The sequence below is a fragment of the Toxotes jaculatrix genome, chromosome 4 (assembly GCF_017976425.1).
Source record: "Toxotes jaculatrix isolate fToxJac2 chromosome 4, fToxJac2.pri, whole genome shotgun sequence".
NCBI classification, from domain to species: Eukaryota; Metazoa; Chordata; class Actinopteri; family Toxotidae; genus Toxotes; species Toxotes jaculatrix.
In genome coordinates this window covers 2120201-2137551 of record NC_054397.1, presented here as the reverse complement: position 1 = coordinate 2137551, position 17351 = coordinate 2120201, and the positions used below count along the sequence as shown (strand labels likewise).

Sequence of the window (17351 nt, the reverse complement as noted above, 5' to 3'; positions counted from 1 at the left end):
CATCCATGCAAGTTAACATTTCTCCACATGGTGGCAGTATAATAAAGGCTATCAGAGGTTGTAGAGAGCATCACATCCACAAACTGTCACATTAAACATGAACCAGACAGATTTGTGTTTAATAATTAAATTTAAATAATGACCAGTAGGTTCAGGAGCTACAAGAAACCCCAAGAAACAGATATGACTTAAAACTTAGTAAGAGCTTCATAAATACCTTTATTGAACATTAAAAACGGTTCTTCTATACCCTGACGGATCAAGCGGAATAGAAGATGAGCTGGAGCCTGTCCCAGCTGGAGCTGAGGCGCGCTACACCCAGGACAACCTGGCATGTTTTTGGGCTGTGGGAGAAAACCGGAGTACCCCGGGGTAAAAACCCACACAGAGAACATTCAAACTCTGCACAGAGCGGTTCCACGCGGTAACCCTTTTGAATTGTGGGGACAGTTCTAACCTCTGCCCCATGGGGCAGTGGTTAGGTGCAAGTGTCAGTGAAAGCTTTTGATTGAACTCTAACACCTCACTCATCAATAATTAGTCAACATGTCTTACTGACAGTCCTGGGACATGTCTGGACCATCAGTTTGCGTTAACTCCGGAACTTGCTTGTGGTTGATGAGCCCTGCTTGATCCTGGGCGGAGCTCCGGGTCTGTTGGCGCAGACTCCGCTAACGTTGCATGGTGACAGTCATAGAATGTTTGCGACCGCCTGACAGTTAATCTTCACAGGTGTCAGGTGAATTAAAGTTTCAGTCATGTGCGTTTTCGGGTCACATTAACTTCGTTCGGCTTCGTTCAGCTTTTAAACGCCGCGCAGAGCAAAACGAGGCTGATCAAAAAAAAAAAAAAAAAAACCCTGTCCTGAAGCGAAGTTGCTCAAAAATCACCAACCCTGGTCAATATTTACAGAAGCAGGTTAGTGATTAACTGTCCTCGGCTGCAGCAGCTGCACAGAGTCCCATCACTCAGGGAGCGAGCACCGGTCACTGTGTCCGCTTCACAATGCTGTGCGTTCGGATTTGGAGGGGTCTGAGCAGAGGGGGTCGCTGGACGGCATGGAAACGGACCCAGAGCCACGCTGCCGCTGCCAGGCTGGACATCAGAGGGATCTATCCCCCCATTGCCACCCCGTTTACCGCCAAGGAGGACGTGGACTACCACAGACTGGAGGAAAACCTGCAGAAATATGCCAAGATACCGCTTAAAGGTCAGGCCTGAGGCACAGAGGGAAAACTAACCAAGTAGAGTCAGGGGTGCAGGGGTCTCTGAGAGGGACCCAGACGGTCCACAGTAAGATAGGTCTGAGTTCATAACTAACACAAAGGGAGAACACGGAAGCAGTGAAGCTTCATCACCTGTACTCAGGTGTGTGTGTGTGTGACTCAGATGGATCCTTAAGGAAAATATCCAATAAGATTTTAGTCTGTGTGTCTTTGGTGAAACTTGGGACATTCAGGCACATTTCAAAACCCCGAGGAGGTTCATTGGTCTTCAGTCCGTGTTTGCTTAGGGGCCTGACAGAGAGGACAAAATTCAGTAGGGAGGAAAAAACGTAAAATCACCTGGAAGCATGTCGCCCTCTGGTGGTCTTCCGTTGCTGTTACAACCATAATAATTACAGCATGAACAGTTTCTGCTACTACTAAGTATATTTAAATTATGATGACACTCCTCCTCCTACTACACCTTCTACTGCTGGTTCTAGTTCCATCTCTATACTGTTAGTTTTTACTAATCTGTATGTTGTCATATTAAAGTGAGGATGTTTTAAAAATGAGAGGCATGAGAAAAAATCTGGTCGTTAGTTCTTCAGGATGTTCAGTCACAAACAAGCAGGAAAAAAAACAGACAAAAACTGTTTTGTGTTGCAGGTCTGGTGGTTCAGGGCTCCAACGGTGAGTATCCGTACCTGACGGAGGAGGAGCGGGTGGAGGTGGTGAGGACGGTCCGACGCTCCCTGCCGGCGGACAAACTGCTGATGGCCGGATCAGGCTGTGAATGTAGGCCTCACTGTGTGTGTGTGTGTGTGTGTGTGTGTGTGTGTGTACATACTCTCACTCTTTTTTCAGATTTTTTGAGGCACATACAGATGAATATAAAAACTTTGAGAACAGTGCGTCTTTCAGGTGTGTTGTGTAGTTAAAAAGGTGCAGATCAAACCCGAGTGTGTGTTTGTTAGTAAAGTTATTTCTCCTCCTTTGTCTGTTCAGCCACCAGAGCCACAGTGCAGCTCACGGAGAAGATGGCGGCGGCTGGAGCCGACGCTGTCCTGGTGGTAACTCCCTGCTTTTACAAGGGAAAGATGGACGGCTGCGCTCTCATCCAGCACTTTACAAAGGTAAACTGACAGCAAATACAGCACAGTACAAACTCTAACTGATGCTAATCTTAACCTTAACCTAAACCTAAATCTGACTTTAACCCTGAAACCTAAAACAAGTCTTAATCCTCGGACAGCTCTTTGAAGAAATGAGGACTGGCCAAAACGTTCTCACTTCTCAAAAACAGTTAAAGATTTCTTCCAGATATGTTTGAAGACGTAAAAATACGCTGCTCTGGAAAGTTCCCAGTGTCTGTGCACTGGTGCAGGTTCATCCACATTTTAAACTCAGATTCAAGAAGAGCGAGGAGAAACTTTCCCTCTTCCTCTGACGATAGTAAAAACAGGCCTCCAGGTGTCAGACTCTGCTCATGCATCAGTCTGCACAGTGAACGTCAAACCTTCAAGTCAAGTAAAACTAAGCAAATCTAAACTATGTGGCAAAATCTAAACCACTGTATTAAAAACTATTGAATTTTTCACATTATATTAATGTGTAATATGATGTTTTGTTGTGAGAATTATAAGCTGTGACTACAGTACAGCTTTTCAGGGTTTCAAGGATGGAAATTTCACAGGGGTTATATTTCAGGACTCCCTGTGTCCCCCTGCAGGTGGCGGACCACAGTCCCGTGCCGGTGGTGCTGTACAGCGTTCCTGCCAACACTGGGCTGGAGCTGCCTCTGGATGCTGTGGTGCAGCTGTCTCAGCATCCAAACATCGTGGGCCTTAAAGACAGCGGAGGAGATGTAAGAAACACATCCACAACATCTTTTCATTTTTCCATGTGATGAAGAAATCCTGATCAGGTGTCGGTGCGGGTGTCCCTGAGTCGCAGGGAGAGAAATCTCAGGCACGCTGATGCTTAATTGACCTGCGAGGGCTGTAGATTTCCATGTAATGCATCAGGGTTTGAATCTTGATTACATCATGTTATTTGATATTAACCTGATGAAGCCGGACGACATCTCATGAGATCAGCTTTCTCTTCGAAAACACTGAGAATTGATTTTGCCAGAACAGATTTTCCAGCCCAGTCAGCAAACTGAGTGTTATCAAGCCGTTTAAAAAAAAAAAAAAAAACCTCCTGAGTCTGAATCGTTTGATGTTTAAGTTTACTGCTCAGCCTCTTGAAATCTTGCCAGTTTTGCCTGAGTACAGTGAGTGAAGTGGACATGTGTGTGTGAGTTGTTGCTGATGAAAACTGATGAAAGGATTTTTTAGAATTTAAAAAAACAATTTTTTTAGTCTCACATCTTTACCATTAATGGGGCAAAATTTGTCCTGAGGGAGGCACCGTAAGAAAGACCATGCTGTAGCCACAGACTGTATATAAAGAGAGCTGTTAGCTAAATCAGAGGGTTTATTCTCAGACTCAGCTCTGCATTAATGCTGCACTCACACCATATCCTTCAGATCATATTTATGAACAGCTAAGTCGTAAAAAAAACGTTCAAGTTGGCCTCTGATTTGAGAATTTCTGACAGCTATGGCAAAAAGAACTGCTGCCCCAAACCATCACCACTCACAGCTACATCTAAATAAAAACCAATCAGCTGTACAATCAGTTCATCCAGTTTAAAAGTAGTTAAACAGCCAGATATTTCCCTGAGGAGTGGGTGGAGACCAAAAACAGAGCTAAAAAAAAGAGTGAATATATGGACCTACGTTTGCCAAGTGGCCAGGAACATAACTCCGAGTGGATGATAATGTTTCTCGTCTAACCGCTGGATGTGTATAAAGCCAATGTTGTGTTGACAACTTTGTCCACTCTGCCTTCAAGTGGCCAAAAACACAGGTGAAGGTTTAAAGATATTTATCTGGTGTGTGTGTGCGAGTCTCCACCAACGTTAGCATGTTAACATGCATTTTAACAGCTGTTTGACATTAATATGTTAGCATGTTAACATAACATTTAGCATTTCTGCCACAGGATCATCAAAGTCATCAGGATTCATCCTCAGGACCATGAGAGTCAGAGAGGATCAGTAGTTTCAGAGGATTTGTACCAAACAGCCAAGAAGCTGCAACGAATAGAGACTATTGTGACTCCTGAAGAAGCTAAAACTAAAGTGTGGGTAGTTTTATCCCTCAGGGCTGATTGCAGGGTTACCTGCTCGGAAAAAAAAAAAGAACAGTTTGCTCTTGTCGATTTCTTTAATACCTTTTTGTCTGTGTGGGAAGTGTGTGCAAGAAGTTGCAAATGGATTTCTGATTTTGGAAATAACATGTTTGTCCACTTGCAGGGAGACAGAAGCCGTGGGTGTAGTTCAAGCACAGAGTGGCCCCGCTCAATTTGTAGGCGTGAAGAGGCCAGACGCAGAAAACAAGGGGTGACGGGTCAATTTGAGGAAGGCAGACAAGTTGCAGAAAGATTATTCAGAACGAGAGCAGCACAGATTTCCACACATCCGTCAGCTCCTGCCATTTGGCTGATTATTTTCTCAAAAAAAATCTTACATTTTTATCATGGATGGAATTGAATCTTGTTTGATTTTTGCCAAAGTAAATTTGAAAGTGGTTTTCAGGGATGAGAGGACACATTTCCAGAAAAGAAATTAGTGTTATTTCTGCACACTCTGGTGTGGAGGGGCTTAAATTTGTCCCTCAGCAGTCTCTCGCTGCATGATCACTTCTGATTGATCTAAAATTGCGTGTGATTGACTGTGGAAAAGCTTCTTTTTCCTTTTCATTGCCTTTGTTTCCGTCAGCAGGCCACCAAGCGTTTTCATACAGCTTGGTTGTTTCCCACTAAATTTCATCAGAGTTGTTCGTGTGTGTTTCCTGCAATTAAGTCAAAGTCATTAATAGCTGCGTTAAATCTGTTGTTTAGGTCATAATATTTTATAACTTTATATCTTGCGTTCGGTTGCCTGTGACACAGAGCCATAAGTTTTTTCAGGGCTTGTGGATTAACATTATTATTCATCCTAAATTTCTAGATGTCTTTAAAGTTCTGCTACTGATTCTGGGCTCTAACACTCACAGCTGTTGGCATTGAAACGTGGCTCTGAAGGGAGTATGGCAAAAACTTTTATTGTTTGAAACATACTGAGCATATGGACAGTGGAGAAGCAAATCACTGAGTTGCTGGAGCTGAGATTCAGTGTGGAAAAACAGGAAAGTGTTTGCAGGCTCCAGTCTCCCTGATGAAAGCTGAGGGTCTGTAACTGAGGACATCCTTCATCAGAACAATATTCCAATCAGATAGTTTCGCTTGTTAGAGGATTAAAGAGCAGGAAAATCCTCAGATTTTCTCAGCTGCTTTTGAAGTAGATGTGGCGAGCGGACACGGACACATTTGTGGTTCCATGTGTTTCTATTTTGGGCGTTGCAGACTTAGCAGCAGCTTGATCACGGTGTTTGTATTTTCTCTGGACGGTAGCAAGACATGTTGACGATGGGCGGAGAGTGACAGCAGTCAGATCTGACAGATGTGGAGCCGCAAATTTGTGAATCAATTTGATGCTGTACACTAAAAGTGAAAACAAGCTATGTGATCATACCAGAGACTCACTGTCACTCATGTCACAGGTTCAAATCCTGCTTGAGACAGTCGTCATCCATCAGTCTTTCCTAATTGTCTCCAATTTTAGCTTCAACGTTTGAAAAAGAGACTCTGCTCATCTTTAGAGCCTTTAAAGTTCTTGTTGTGTAGTTAAGATATTTGCTGCTTTACCAATTCTCCCCTCAGGGATCATTAAAGCTTCATCTCGTCTCACCTCATCTCCTCTGATCTGATCCTCTTGCCAACAACTGCTGCACACACACGAGTGTTTTCATTGCACACAGACTAAAATCTACCTGTCTGATCAATCCAAACAATTATCTCCTCTAAGTGAAATAATTACATCCCCTACAGCTCGCACCTGAAAAATAGTCATGAACATTTAAATATAAATATGACATGATAAGACATCAAGGAATGCTGCTAATTTTTTAGTCCATTGTCACAGAAACGTACGCAGTTGATTATGGTGACAAGCTGAAATAATTTTAATATATTTCCTCCACGTTCTCAGCATGTTCCGTCAAACTAATAATAATTCAATCAGATTTCCTAACATTTTAACAATTTACAGCTTTCATAGTTCATAGTTTTTATAAACTCAGAAGTATTTGTTTTATTTCTATCAAAACTGAAGAGCCTGCACCAGAGACTTGAGCCCTGTTTCATTAGCCTGTGTTTCTATACATTCTTGCATAATTAGCTTTTAACAGTCCATGTTTCTAAAACCACTGATGAACGTACAGACATTTATCACTGGGTCACTTTGATACTGAAGAAAACTTAAAAACATGCTGATTCTCAGGCAAGTTCGAAGAAGCATCTTCTCTTTTTTCTTTTAATGATTTCTATGCAGATTCATGGGCTTTTATTTGTGATGGACACTGGAAATAATGATGAAAGTGTGAGCCTCAGTTGTGACTCAGAGGAGGAGGAGGATTTTTGATTCTTCTCTTTTTTATGACTTGAAAAAACTGTTACCTGTGGTCCTGATGCAATTTTTCTAATGTAGCGTTAATCCCAAAAAAAGCCTCACGAATTTCACCTAATAATTGTTCTATCTTAGTTTTTTGTGGTGTTCCAAAGAACAGGGGAGTAGGAATTTTTCTCCCTCAAAAAAAAGCTCAGTTCAGACATTAGAGGGTTAAGTTTCCCCACTATCTTGAGTTGCACACTTCAGGCTAATGACAATAACGAGACTTAAAAAATAAAAGCTAATGAGTGTTTTTCTGTCACCAGGGCAGACTGTAGTCTTGCTGCGATGCTTTTTTTTTTCCCACCGGGGAGCTGTATCTAAATAGCCAGAGTGCTCAAGCTTTCAGGGGACCAGCAGGAGCTCCTATAACCTGATTGACTGACTGATCAATTATAGTCCTGCGTGTTTGAAATGACTGATATGGGGAAACTGACTGACACCCGGTGGTTAAAAATAGACCCTCCCTGGTAACGGTGATGGAGGCTGAAACCGGAGGCTGCAGGTTTTCCCTGTGGAGTTTTGAGCTTCATGTGCAGAGCAGTCGCGGAGTCCTCTTATGCTTCCTTTGAACATTTCAGGTTTATTTGGGTTTGGCGCTTCATATCCGGATTGACAAAAGAGCATTAAAAGATGCAAAACAAAATAAGGAGCTTATAAATGATTCATGAGCTTCTCCCATCCTCCTCCTCTTTTGAAGTCGATTCCTCTTTTTTTTTTTTATCTCACTTGGGACTTGTCTGTTTTTCCTCTCTTTCCCTTTCTCCTTCTTCTTCTTCTTTCATTTGGGATGTTGAACGATACCCTCCTCCCAAAAGCTCCACCACATAAAGAGTCGGTGCTCATCTCAATTTGAACGATTTGTTTACCTCGTGAGATGTTGGGTTTGTCATTGTCACTTGTGATAGCCTCCCCTGAGATTAAAATGCTGCACCAGAAATTAGTCCTGACAGCAGGGAGGAGTGATGACAACGAAACAGTGCTGATTTTTTTAAACTTCTCTCTCTCTCTCTCTCTCTCTCTGTCTCTCTCTCTCTCTGTCTCTCTCTCTCTCTCTCTCTGTCTCTCTCTCTCTCTCTCTCTCTCTTTCTCTGTCTCTTTTTACCCGTTCCTCAGATCACACGGATCGGCCTGATTGTTCATAAAACCAAAACACAGGATTTCCAGGTGTTGGCGGGCTCAGCGGGATTTCTCATGACTGCCTATTGTGTCGGTAAGAAGCCTAAAACTGGACTAACAGTGCTGTTGTTCCTCACAGGGAGCGGTTGCTTGCATATCCCCCAGGCTGCCATCTCTCCTACTGTTTGCTTCTTTTATCCAAAACCAAAGAGAAGTTGACTTTGTTGTCTTTAAGATGTACATAAAGACAACAAAGTCAACTTCTTCACTTTGGCTTTGGATAAAAAACCAACATCTTTCATTTTGGGTCCCCACTGCACAATCTCAGTAGTGAAGAAGTGTCATCATAAATTGGTAATATCTTCATTCTGTTTTGGTCGTCCACAAAGATCCGTTGGCCGTCAGACATCAACATCCAGCTCTTTTTCTGTCCAGAAACCCTCGCATTCTGGGGTCACTTCCTGTTGTTGTTTTAGATTTCACTCACACTTCACATAAACCGAGCAGGTCCCTGAAGGGATTGTGTGTCACCGTCTACTGAATGTGCAAAATTTCAGGGACATTATCCTGATATTGAGGTGCAGAGAATACATACGTCCTAAACATGTACAAATTACTCATGCTTTACATTCGATGCAATCTTTTCTTCCTCCCACATAACTGTTGTTCCTTCATTTCATTTCACTTAAAAACCAATTAGTAAAAGCATGTAAATTACTTGAGATATGGTAGGTAATCTGTCATGGAGTACAATTAGTCAACTTTAATTATTCTGCTGAAGTTCAAGAGCATCTGCAGCTGGAAGTGTTAAGTGTTAAAAACTCTCCTTGGTGGTGCTTTTGAGGAGATTTTAGACTCGTGTAATGAAAAGCATTGAATTCAGAGTTATGTGGTTGGTAAATATAAACAGAAGATAACAAAAAAAGCAAACAGCGACCTTGTTGAAGGAGGATGTGAATTTGAATTCACTCTCTCACAGATGTCGCAGTGAATGCACCACTGACAGAGAGTTTTCGGGAACAGTCCCTGCTCACAAATGCCACTACAAGAAAGGCACTGTCACAAAAACATAAAGGCAAAGAATGTTCAGTGTGTTCAATGTTCAGTTTCACTGTCCGGTCCAGTGCTGGATGGATATTTTTCTTGGGAGTTGGTGACGAAACCACATCATATATTCATCTCAACATTACAGCCATAAAACCAGCAACCCCCCTGAATCAACCTTGCACCATCTTCATACCTGGAATGTCACCTGTGCTCATTGTGAAAGCCTTTCTTTTTGTATGCATCCAAAATGTTGGCAACTTTAAATGAAGCATCACATGCAAAGCAGCGTGTGATGCTTCATTTAAAGTTGCCGTAGATCATAAAACATCAGCAGAACATCTCTCACAGCAGCGTTACGAAGAGGTTTGGTATGTCGTCCACGTACAGTGGACTGTAAGCTTGGATTAGATAACACGTTCGGGGATAGGCATCAATATGATGCTCAGGAACCTAATGAGTCATGTTCTCCCACTGCCAGCCCTGTCAAACACACTGTCTGTCTCACACACACACACACACACTCAGACTCCCACAGCTCTCTGATCTTTGCTCCTTGACATGTTCTCATCTCCATAAATTAAATATGGGAGTAATTGGCTGCGTGAGTGTATGTGTGCGTGTGACTGACGCAGCTAATGCAGAGCAAGGTAGGGCCGAGTGATTGATATGATAATGTGTCCATGCTGAGAGTGTGTGCTCAAGTTTTGATGTCCGAATTCGTGCTCTCAGCACCCCCCCCACCATGATACTGAGGGTGGGCGGTCCCTCTACCTGTCAGTCAAAACCAGAGCCTCATGGCAAAAAGCTTTGATGGAAAAGTTAAGAATTGCTCTAAACTACGTCTGCGCTCAGAGAAGTTTCCCAGTCTGCAGACTTTGTGGCGTTTTGCTGTGTGTGCTGTGAAAGTTTTCAGGCTGAAGCTGATGTCTCTTGCTTCATGCGAGTCCTATTTCTGGGACAGAAATTTGGCAAAGCACAACATGGTATCATGTGCTGATGTCGTTATTGCTTGACTTGTACCTTGTTTAGGAATTATGCATGTTTTTGCATAAGCACGTTGGAGCAAAACATGTTGGTGTTGTCAGCATTTTAAACCATTCAGCTTACTGTCATGTCTGCTGCCGCCACGAATTCAGCTCTGGAAGGCATTAGGTGGGTCATCCCGAGGGGCTGCGGGCTAACAGTGGGCGATAGGGCGCCGCCCTCTTTGACCCACACGAAAAACATAGTTTATTTTGCCGATCCAAGTATGAATATCATTGTCCAATCAGCAGGCTGAACATCATTGTCCAATCAGCAGCCTGGACATCATTGTCCAATCAGCAGCCCCTTCGGATGATTTCGGTCAGATTGAAAATCTCTCATAGACTTACATGTTAAATGTTTTTTTTTTTTCAAACTGTGGACCCTGCGATGCATTGCTATGGGCTCCGGGAGGGCGTGCCCCGACGTGCTTTCGTCATACGCACTGATGAAGTCGCGTGCGCATACGCATCGCGTTCACGTTCAAGATCGACATGGCTAGCATCACAAATCAACGGATCAACTCCACCGTGTCATTGCGGGAATTACCAGGAATTCTGTCGTCGGAGCAATCAAGATAACTTGGCTGTCAAAGAATCAGGACCACCCAGACCAGATTTAAATATCCAGCAGGTGTCTGCAAAGGCGGGGGAAAACCTACAGCCGCGGATTTTCACGGAGCTGCTAGCAGGATGCTAAGTAGCTAACGCGCTGTCCTGCTACGCCTGCCTTCTGCACCATGTCGACGATTCATACGGACAGCTGGCTGAAACTTCCGTCTTTTGGAAGAGTTAACGTCGCCACACAGAGGGACGGGAGCTACATGATGGCTGTGCGTCGTCACAACGATGAGGTGAGCAAGAACCGCCATATTGTAGGCCGCTTTATTGACTGTGTCGGATTCTGTGGCGTGTTTGAGTTAGCTTTGCGAGGCAAAGGCGAAATCGAGGTAAAGCGGGTTTTCACTTACAGAGGCATAAATGAGGGCAACCTAGTACATGACAATGTATGTGTTGATGGTGAATTTAATGTAGCTATACAATATTGTGCGTTATGTACAAGTCATGTCTGATGCTGCCATCTAGCTAGTGGTTGAACAGGAACGGTGACCAGGAAAACCAAATTATACCATGCAATGTAACGTTGTAAAGTGACTTTGGTTATTAAAGGGGTCATGTTAGCCATCATCCCAACAATTGCCCCCCAATTTGTCAGGAGCTCCCACTGGTCATCCCCAAACATTTACTTTCATGTCTGTTTTTAGTTGGTGGCTCATTTCAGTTGGTCCTGGCCTTGGAACCTCGGTCATTCTTTCAATTTCCTGGACATGTTCAGCTATATTTTACCTCACTCGAGTCTTTAGTGTCTCCGTTCACGATCTGTCACTGGCAGAGCAGCTCGGAGGCTCACCTGTCAGTCCGCAGCGTTAGGTATGCTTCTGTTCAGCCGTGTGATCTGAGCGTCGAACATAAATCAGACAGAAAATCTGCCCATCACCAGCCTCCGGCTCCTCTATCCACCACAACTCCAAGGCCACAAACAGAGGCTGATTCTCTGCTTTTCTCCTCCACCAGACAGACAATGAGATGTCACACTGAAAGGCCGTGACATCTTGTTGCCTGGGAAAATGTCTGTGTATCTGGTTCTGTAAAAAAAAAAAAATAATAATAATAACAGGCATTGTATGAAGTACTGCTGCCTACTGATCTGTCAGGAAAGAAAAAGAGCAGGATGTTGAACAGCAAGGCTGGACGTCTATCTCCAACATGTTGTGTGCTGACAGTAAATCATCTTTGGCTGTGTGTATGATGGATGGCTTTATTTAAGAGGAATATGTGTTCAGCTTAAAAACTGCTCAGAGGACATGCCTCTGTCCTTCCTGTTGTGCTTTATCTCGGGTTGTTTGAACACTGAATTCTGTTCACATGTTCTCATGTCATGTGAAAACTCCAGCTGAAGGATTACATGGTTCTCTGCTGGTTGGGGAAATTCTCCAACCTCTTGGGCAACTCAAGTGCTTCTTGTGCTTTGCTGTGATGCATGCTAATGCTTCAGCGTGTTGTTCATGATTGGTGGATGAAACATCTAAGATTCTAAACGTATGTGACTGCAGACAGTAAACCGATCATACGTATCTCTCAGGCCACGTCCTTCAACCTTCCTCGGTAAGAAACCAAAGAGAAAAAGAACCTGCACTGGGCTTGTTTGCAGAAATCTGACCTTCACAACCCAGAAATCCTGCAGGATGACCAGAGTCAACCAACATCTTGTGCCTTTGATCAGTGGTTCGCAGGCTGTTTTGCTTGTGACCCCCTGAAACAAAGAAAAGTGCACTTGTGATCCCTCATCACAAGTTCTCTGTTCTTACTGTGGGTCTGAGCTGTGAGCAGGATAACCAGAGGGATTTTTCCTTCTGGGATCATTTCATCTGGAAGTTTTTCAGAAGCACCATTATCAGCTATTTAATGAGAAACGGTAAACGGAAATTAGAGAAAAGTCAGAAAAAAATAAACATTAATTTTGTGTAACTTATTTTTTTCTTTATCCTTTTAATAATGCCACGACCCCTCAGGTTTTACTCCCAGATCGGGAAACATTACTTTATAAAAATGAAAAGCAGGTCAAATGTTAGCAGTTCCATTTACCCTGAATAAAGCTTCTTTTCCCAACGCATTCACACAACTTCTTTTTCTGATTAAGGCTGACAAGACCAAGAAGTATTCAATATAAAAATCTTTTGATTTGAGCTTTTGTATGTGTCTACTCTGCTTTTTCCCGCTTTTATTTAAACAAATTATTTTACAAGCAAAGAAAGTTCAAAATGTCAATAACATATCTCATTGTAAAATAGTTTCTAACTTACAAACAAGGTCACAAGGAAAATGGAAAAAAAATTAAAAACCCAATTCATTTCAGTCGTTTGCCTTGATCCTTCAACTCTCACCGGTGTGTGGTGTGTGTTTGTAGGTGCAGTTGGCGGAGTGTGTGCGCTTGCTAACGTGCTGGGCCCGGAGCTGTGCGAGTTGGAGCGTCTGTGTGTGTCCAGTCGCTGGGAAGAAGCCAGAGTCCTGCAGCAGCGCCTCATCGAGCCCAACGCCGCCGTGAGTACCATCTGCTGCACGGTGGACGCTTTTATCCGCCGCGCCGCGAAACACACACACACACACACCCCTCAGACACAAGCTCCCACAAACAAGTGACAGATTGGAGGCTCTCGTGGCTCTCTGAGGCGTTCACATTTTTGAGAGGCAGAACTGATCTGGAGCCTGAAATAGTTCCACTGATTGCATTAAACCTCAGTGGGCCGAGCAAACAAACCACACTGTGTTTTGGCCAAGGACCGCTAAAAACACTCCTGTCATAAAAACAAAAGAAAATGAGAGAAAATAAGAACTTTTTTTTGCCATTGAGGTTTGAATGCTGTCTGCCCAGAATCCAGGCAGCTTCCCTCTCGCATGCGTGTGCCAGTTTTACATCAGGCACTGATAATGTGATCCGCAAACAGTAAAATAAATCTAATTCAGAGTTAACGTTAAGTTAAAACTACCCTTATTCATGTAAATATCTTCTAAGCTCAGTACTTTTTAATTTGAGTTTTGATGAAGTAATTTACTCAAGTGGTTGTATTCACATATGAATGACAAAATTAAACAAAGTGAAATTTCCATCATTTCTTAGAAACACGTATCTGCTGTGACACAGTGATGCACAGCACAAAAACTGTTTAAAGGAGGCGGCTCAGTTCTTCAGCAGACAAACAGTTTAAACTTTTACTTACTGGATCCTGTAAAGTAAAAAGTAATGAGACAGTTTTCTTCCACATAAACAAACTGTGTTTCAGTGTCGAGCCCTGAGTTGACTTCTACAGTAGAGACACCGAAACAGACAGTGTGTGCCCTCAGTGACTCCACAAAGTTAAATATCAAAGTTGTGTGCTGGATGTTGTGCGTGCATGAGAAAACAGCGCCGAATAATTCGCTTCAGGCTACAAATGTGTCTGTTAAGGTGTGTTAAATGTCACTGCCCTGGCAGCATCAGCCCACCACACAACCACCTCCACATGCTGCATCACGAAAACCCAGCTGCACTCTAACAGCAAGCGATCCAGGGTCTGGATGGAGCTGAGCAGCCAAAAATCCATCACTGAATGCTAAACCTGCCTGATTTTAACTGTCATTATTGATAAAGCTTTGAAACCACACTGCAGTTCCTTCTGGGGTGGGGGGGGGGGGGGCGGGGGTGCATGGCAACTGATTGGAGCTCCGTGTTGCTAGGTGACCAGGAAGTTGGGAGTTCCCGCCCTCAAGCAGGCGATGGAGTGGTTTGGTTTCCACGGTGGCGCCTGTCGATCACCTCTTCAGCCTCTCACAGAGGCTGAAACCCAGCAGCTGAGGCGGGACTTCACCTCCAACGGATGGCTGTGAGGTGACCCAGGCAGTGTGTGTGTGTGTGTGTGTGTGTGTGTGTGTGTACATCATCAACAGACCCCCACCCCCCACCCCCACCCTCCCAATAATATCAAAAATCTAATCGTGCTCTGGTAAAAATAATTATTCATGTTCCACAATCATCAGAAAAAGCCTGAATCACCAATTTAAATGAATTAGTACAAATTTAAATTTTTTAATTTAGTTCTCTTTACTCCACACTAAAAGAAATCACAGTCGTTCCATCAAGTTGCTCGTTTGCTGCAGTGGAACAGGACAAACATTCTGTAAAGTTGGAGAAATGTTAGAAATAAAACTCTGTATTGAGTTGTTTTGACAATAAAATTGTATTTTACTTAAATAGGATTTATTTCCCTTTCTTTTAACTGTAAAGAAATCAGGTCAGCCTCAACGGGCATTGATTTTTTTTTTTTTTTTTTTTTTTTTTTTAATTGGAGACGGTCAGAACGAGCTCTCTGATTGGCTTTTCCAGCATAGTGAGTGAGTGATCTACAGTTTTCCCTGCAGCACTGACCTGTTTTCAGTCGACAGTAGGTAAGAGCCTTGTTTTAAAACGGTAGAATACCTGTGTAGTTGGGAAAGTGCGGCCCGTGTGGTCATAGATACAGGGAATCCAGGCTCTGTTGGCTGCAGTGATTCACGTATCTGACGTGTCGCCTGATTGACAGGAAAGGTTGCGGGTTGATTTTGTCTGAACGACGGACATGTGAAATGGCAGATTTCTAGATTTCAGATCGGCCGCGGCTCAGTGGGAGGCAGAGCTGTAGGTCACATTCACAGTTTGCAGCGGAACAAACTGCCAGAGTCTCTTTGACGTGGAAAAAGTTAAAAGCTGAAACGACTGCAGTAATTAAAGCCAAGTGAAGCAGGTAGCCATGGCAATGAGAGCCTTCAGCTTTTTCACATAGCAGTTTCTTCGCTTTTATCTAACCGTGACTCCAATTAGCACCTTTTTAGCTGGAGATATTTTCAAAAATACTTATTGGATCATGAAGAAAGGATGCATTATGTTTTCTGTTGTGCCTGTGTGACGAGGTGCAAGGGAGTCCTGAGGGAAAGCTCTCATTACACAACAGTGAGTTTACATCAAAGGCTTTTGGGGATATTTCCAGACTGACGTTACACCCCCGCCTGTAGCATCTATGATATCTGTATTTTGGGGATGTTGAAGTTTTTGTCAGCTGTTTCTGTTTGCAGGTTTAAATTTAGCTGGAAATTGGAAGATAACACTCAGTGGCTCATTTCTGGTGGTGTATGTATCCTTATAACCACGGGTTTTTTGTGGTGTGGCTAAAATAAAATTAACCATATTTTAACTGTGTGTAATCGTCGGTTTGGTTTTCAGGGACCTTCTTTGCGTTTTGCAGACTTAAACGGAGCAGAGCCTTCATCAAAGGCGCGGTGAAATGGCAGTTAGAGCCTTAGAGAGATTTGGCGTACTGTTTACCTCCACCTGCACCTTCCACACCTGCGTTTTAGATCAGGAGGACGACGAGAGAAATTTATAAACTGCACCACAGCTGCACATTCTGTGAAAAAAAAAAAAAAGGTTTTTCCGATCAGATACCTTCACTTTTGAATTAATAAACTTTCTGTTTTTATCCCAACTGCAGGAAGATAAAGTTTTACATGAAGAGAGAAGAAAGTTGTTGATACATAAATGCTCAAGAAATAAATATAGAAAAAGTGTCTGGCAGCGTCGCTGAAGCCCTGTGTGATTAAAGCTGCATTCTGTGTTTTTTTTCTCGGTCTCTCGGGGACAGAAGAATTTCACAAGAGGCTGAAAATCAGCACATCTAAAAAGATGCTCTGGCTTTAGTGTTAGCTAACAGCTGCAGTTTTCCACATCCGGAACATTAGCACGGAGAACGTTAGCGTTTGTGTTCACCTGATGAATTTAAGTCCAGCGTTCTCTCTCCTTTAACGTGTGTTTTTGGTGTCCACTGACTCCTGGGGAAAACGTCTGGCTCTTCAGCTGCTTTATGTTTTCTTCACCAGCTCGTCTCTAACTTTGTCTGCAGGTTTGGTGTTGTTCAAAGCTCAGTTGAGCTGCAGAGTTTGGGGATGAAGGCAGTCGTTCACTTCCTACAAAGACCTTGTTGAGTTGTCCGTGTGTAAAAGTGTCTGAAATCCTTTTTGTAATTGTCAAAGTTAAATGAAGTTTGATAATAACAGCAACTTCATACAGAAATAGGTAAGTTTGTCGAACGATGCTTTGCATGAACTACTTCATTTCGGGCTTCACCCGGCCTTAACCCTCTGTCGGTTCGACAGTGAGCGACGCCCTTCACCCACCACACAGTTACTGGAACCATTGTTGAATTAAAATACCGATTAGCAGAATTTTACTGACATGAATTCCACCAAAACAAGAAAAGAATTAAAAAAAGGTTTATTTAAAAAAAAAAAAGTCTGTCAACAATTTCACCTCGTGAAGATCAGGACAGAAGTATGAGGCTCTGAACTTTTCTAGTTTGAAAGGTGTTTTAGTTTCAAGTTCCTGTTAATTCATCAGTTGGGGAACGTTACTACCGTATCATGCAGAAAGCATTAACTCTGTGTGTCTGTGAAAACACTGAAAACTGTTTTCCTCACGTTGAGGCACCTGTTCAAGGATTTCTGACAGTATGAGCTGAATTCCTTTTAATCACTTGTTTCTAAAGCCTCTTTGTAAGGGCCGTGAGAGTGCTTCAGATTTTTGCCAAAGAAATTAAAAAAAAAAAAAGGATTCTTGTTTTTTTAACACTCGTGTTATTACTGTCTGTCAGGCTGCTAAACTTTTCATTCCTTTCAGAGGCAGAGAGGGAGGAGGAATGATTTCTGACATTCTTTTAAGTTTCCTAATTCACTTTTCAGTTTGTATTAACTGCAGACATTATTTGTAAAACATTCATTGACCCCTATTGCCCC

The 17351-nt window shown here is 42.9% G+C and overlaps 1 protein-coding gene across 1 annotated transcript; it reads left to right on the top strand.

Moving 5' to 3' along the window:
- The first annotated feature begins 687 nt into the window (after positions 1-687).
- On the top strand, positions 688-14781 carry hoga1 (4-hydroxy-2-oxoglutarate aldolase 1). The gene is made up of 7 exons (XM_041036307.1): positions 688-1210; positions 1875-2003; positions 2214-2341; positions 2938-3072; positions 7921-8017; positions 12961-13094; positions 14268-14781. The coding sequence occupies exons 1-7, from the start codon at positions 1006-1008 to the stop codon at positions 14415-14417; spliced, it is 978 nt and encodes a 325-aa protein (XP_040892241.1). The 5' UTR covers positions 688-1005; the 3' UTR covers positions 14418-14781.
- The last annotated feature ends 2570 nt before the right edge of the window (positions 14782-17351 follow it).

Bases quoted from the DNA above. Each gene is read 5' to 3' on its own strand.
- hoga1 (XM_041036307.1), top strand. From the start codon at position 1,006: ATGCTGTGCGTTCGGATTTGGAGGGGTCTGAGCAGAGGGGGTCGCTGG. The intron at 3,073-7,920 runs GTAAGAAACACA...CCCGTTCCTCAG, and splicing joins TTAAAGACAGCGGAGGAGAT to ATCACACGGATCGGCCTGAT. The intron at 13,095-14,267 runs GTGAGTACCATC...CCGTGTTGCTAG, and splicing joins TCATCGAGCCCAACGCCGCC to GTGACCAGGAAGTTGGGAGT.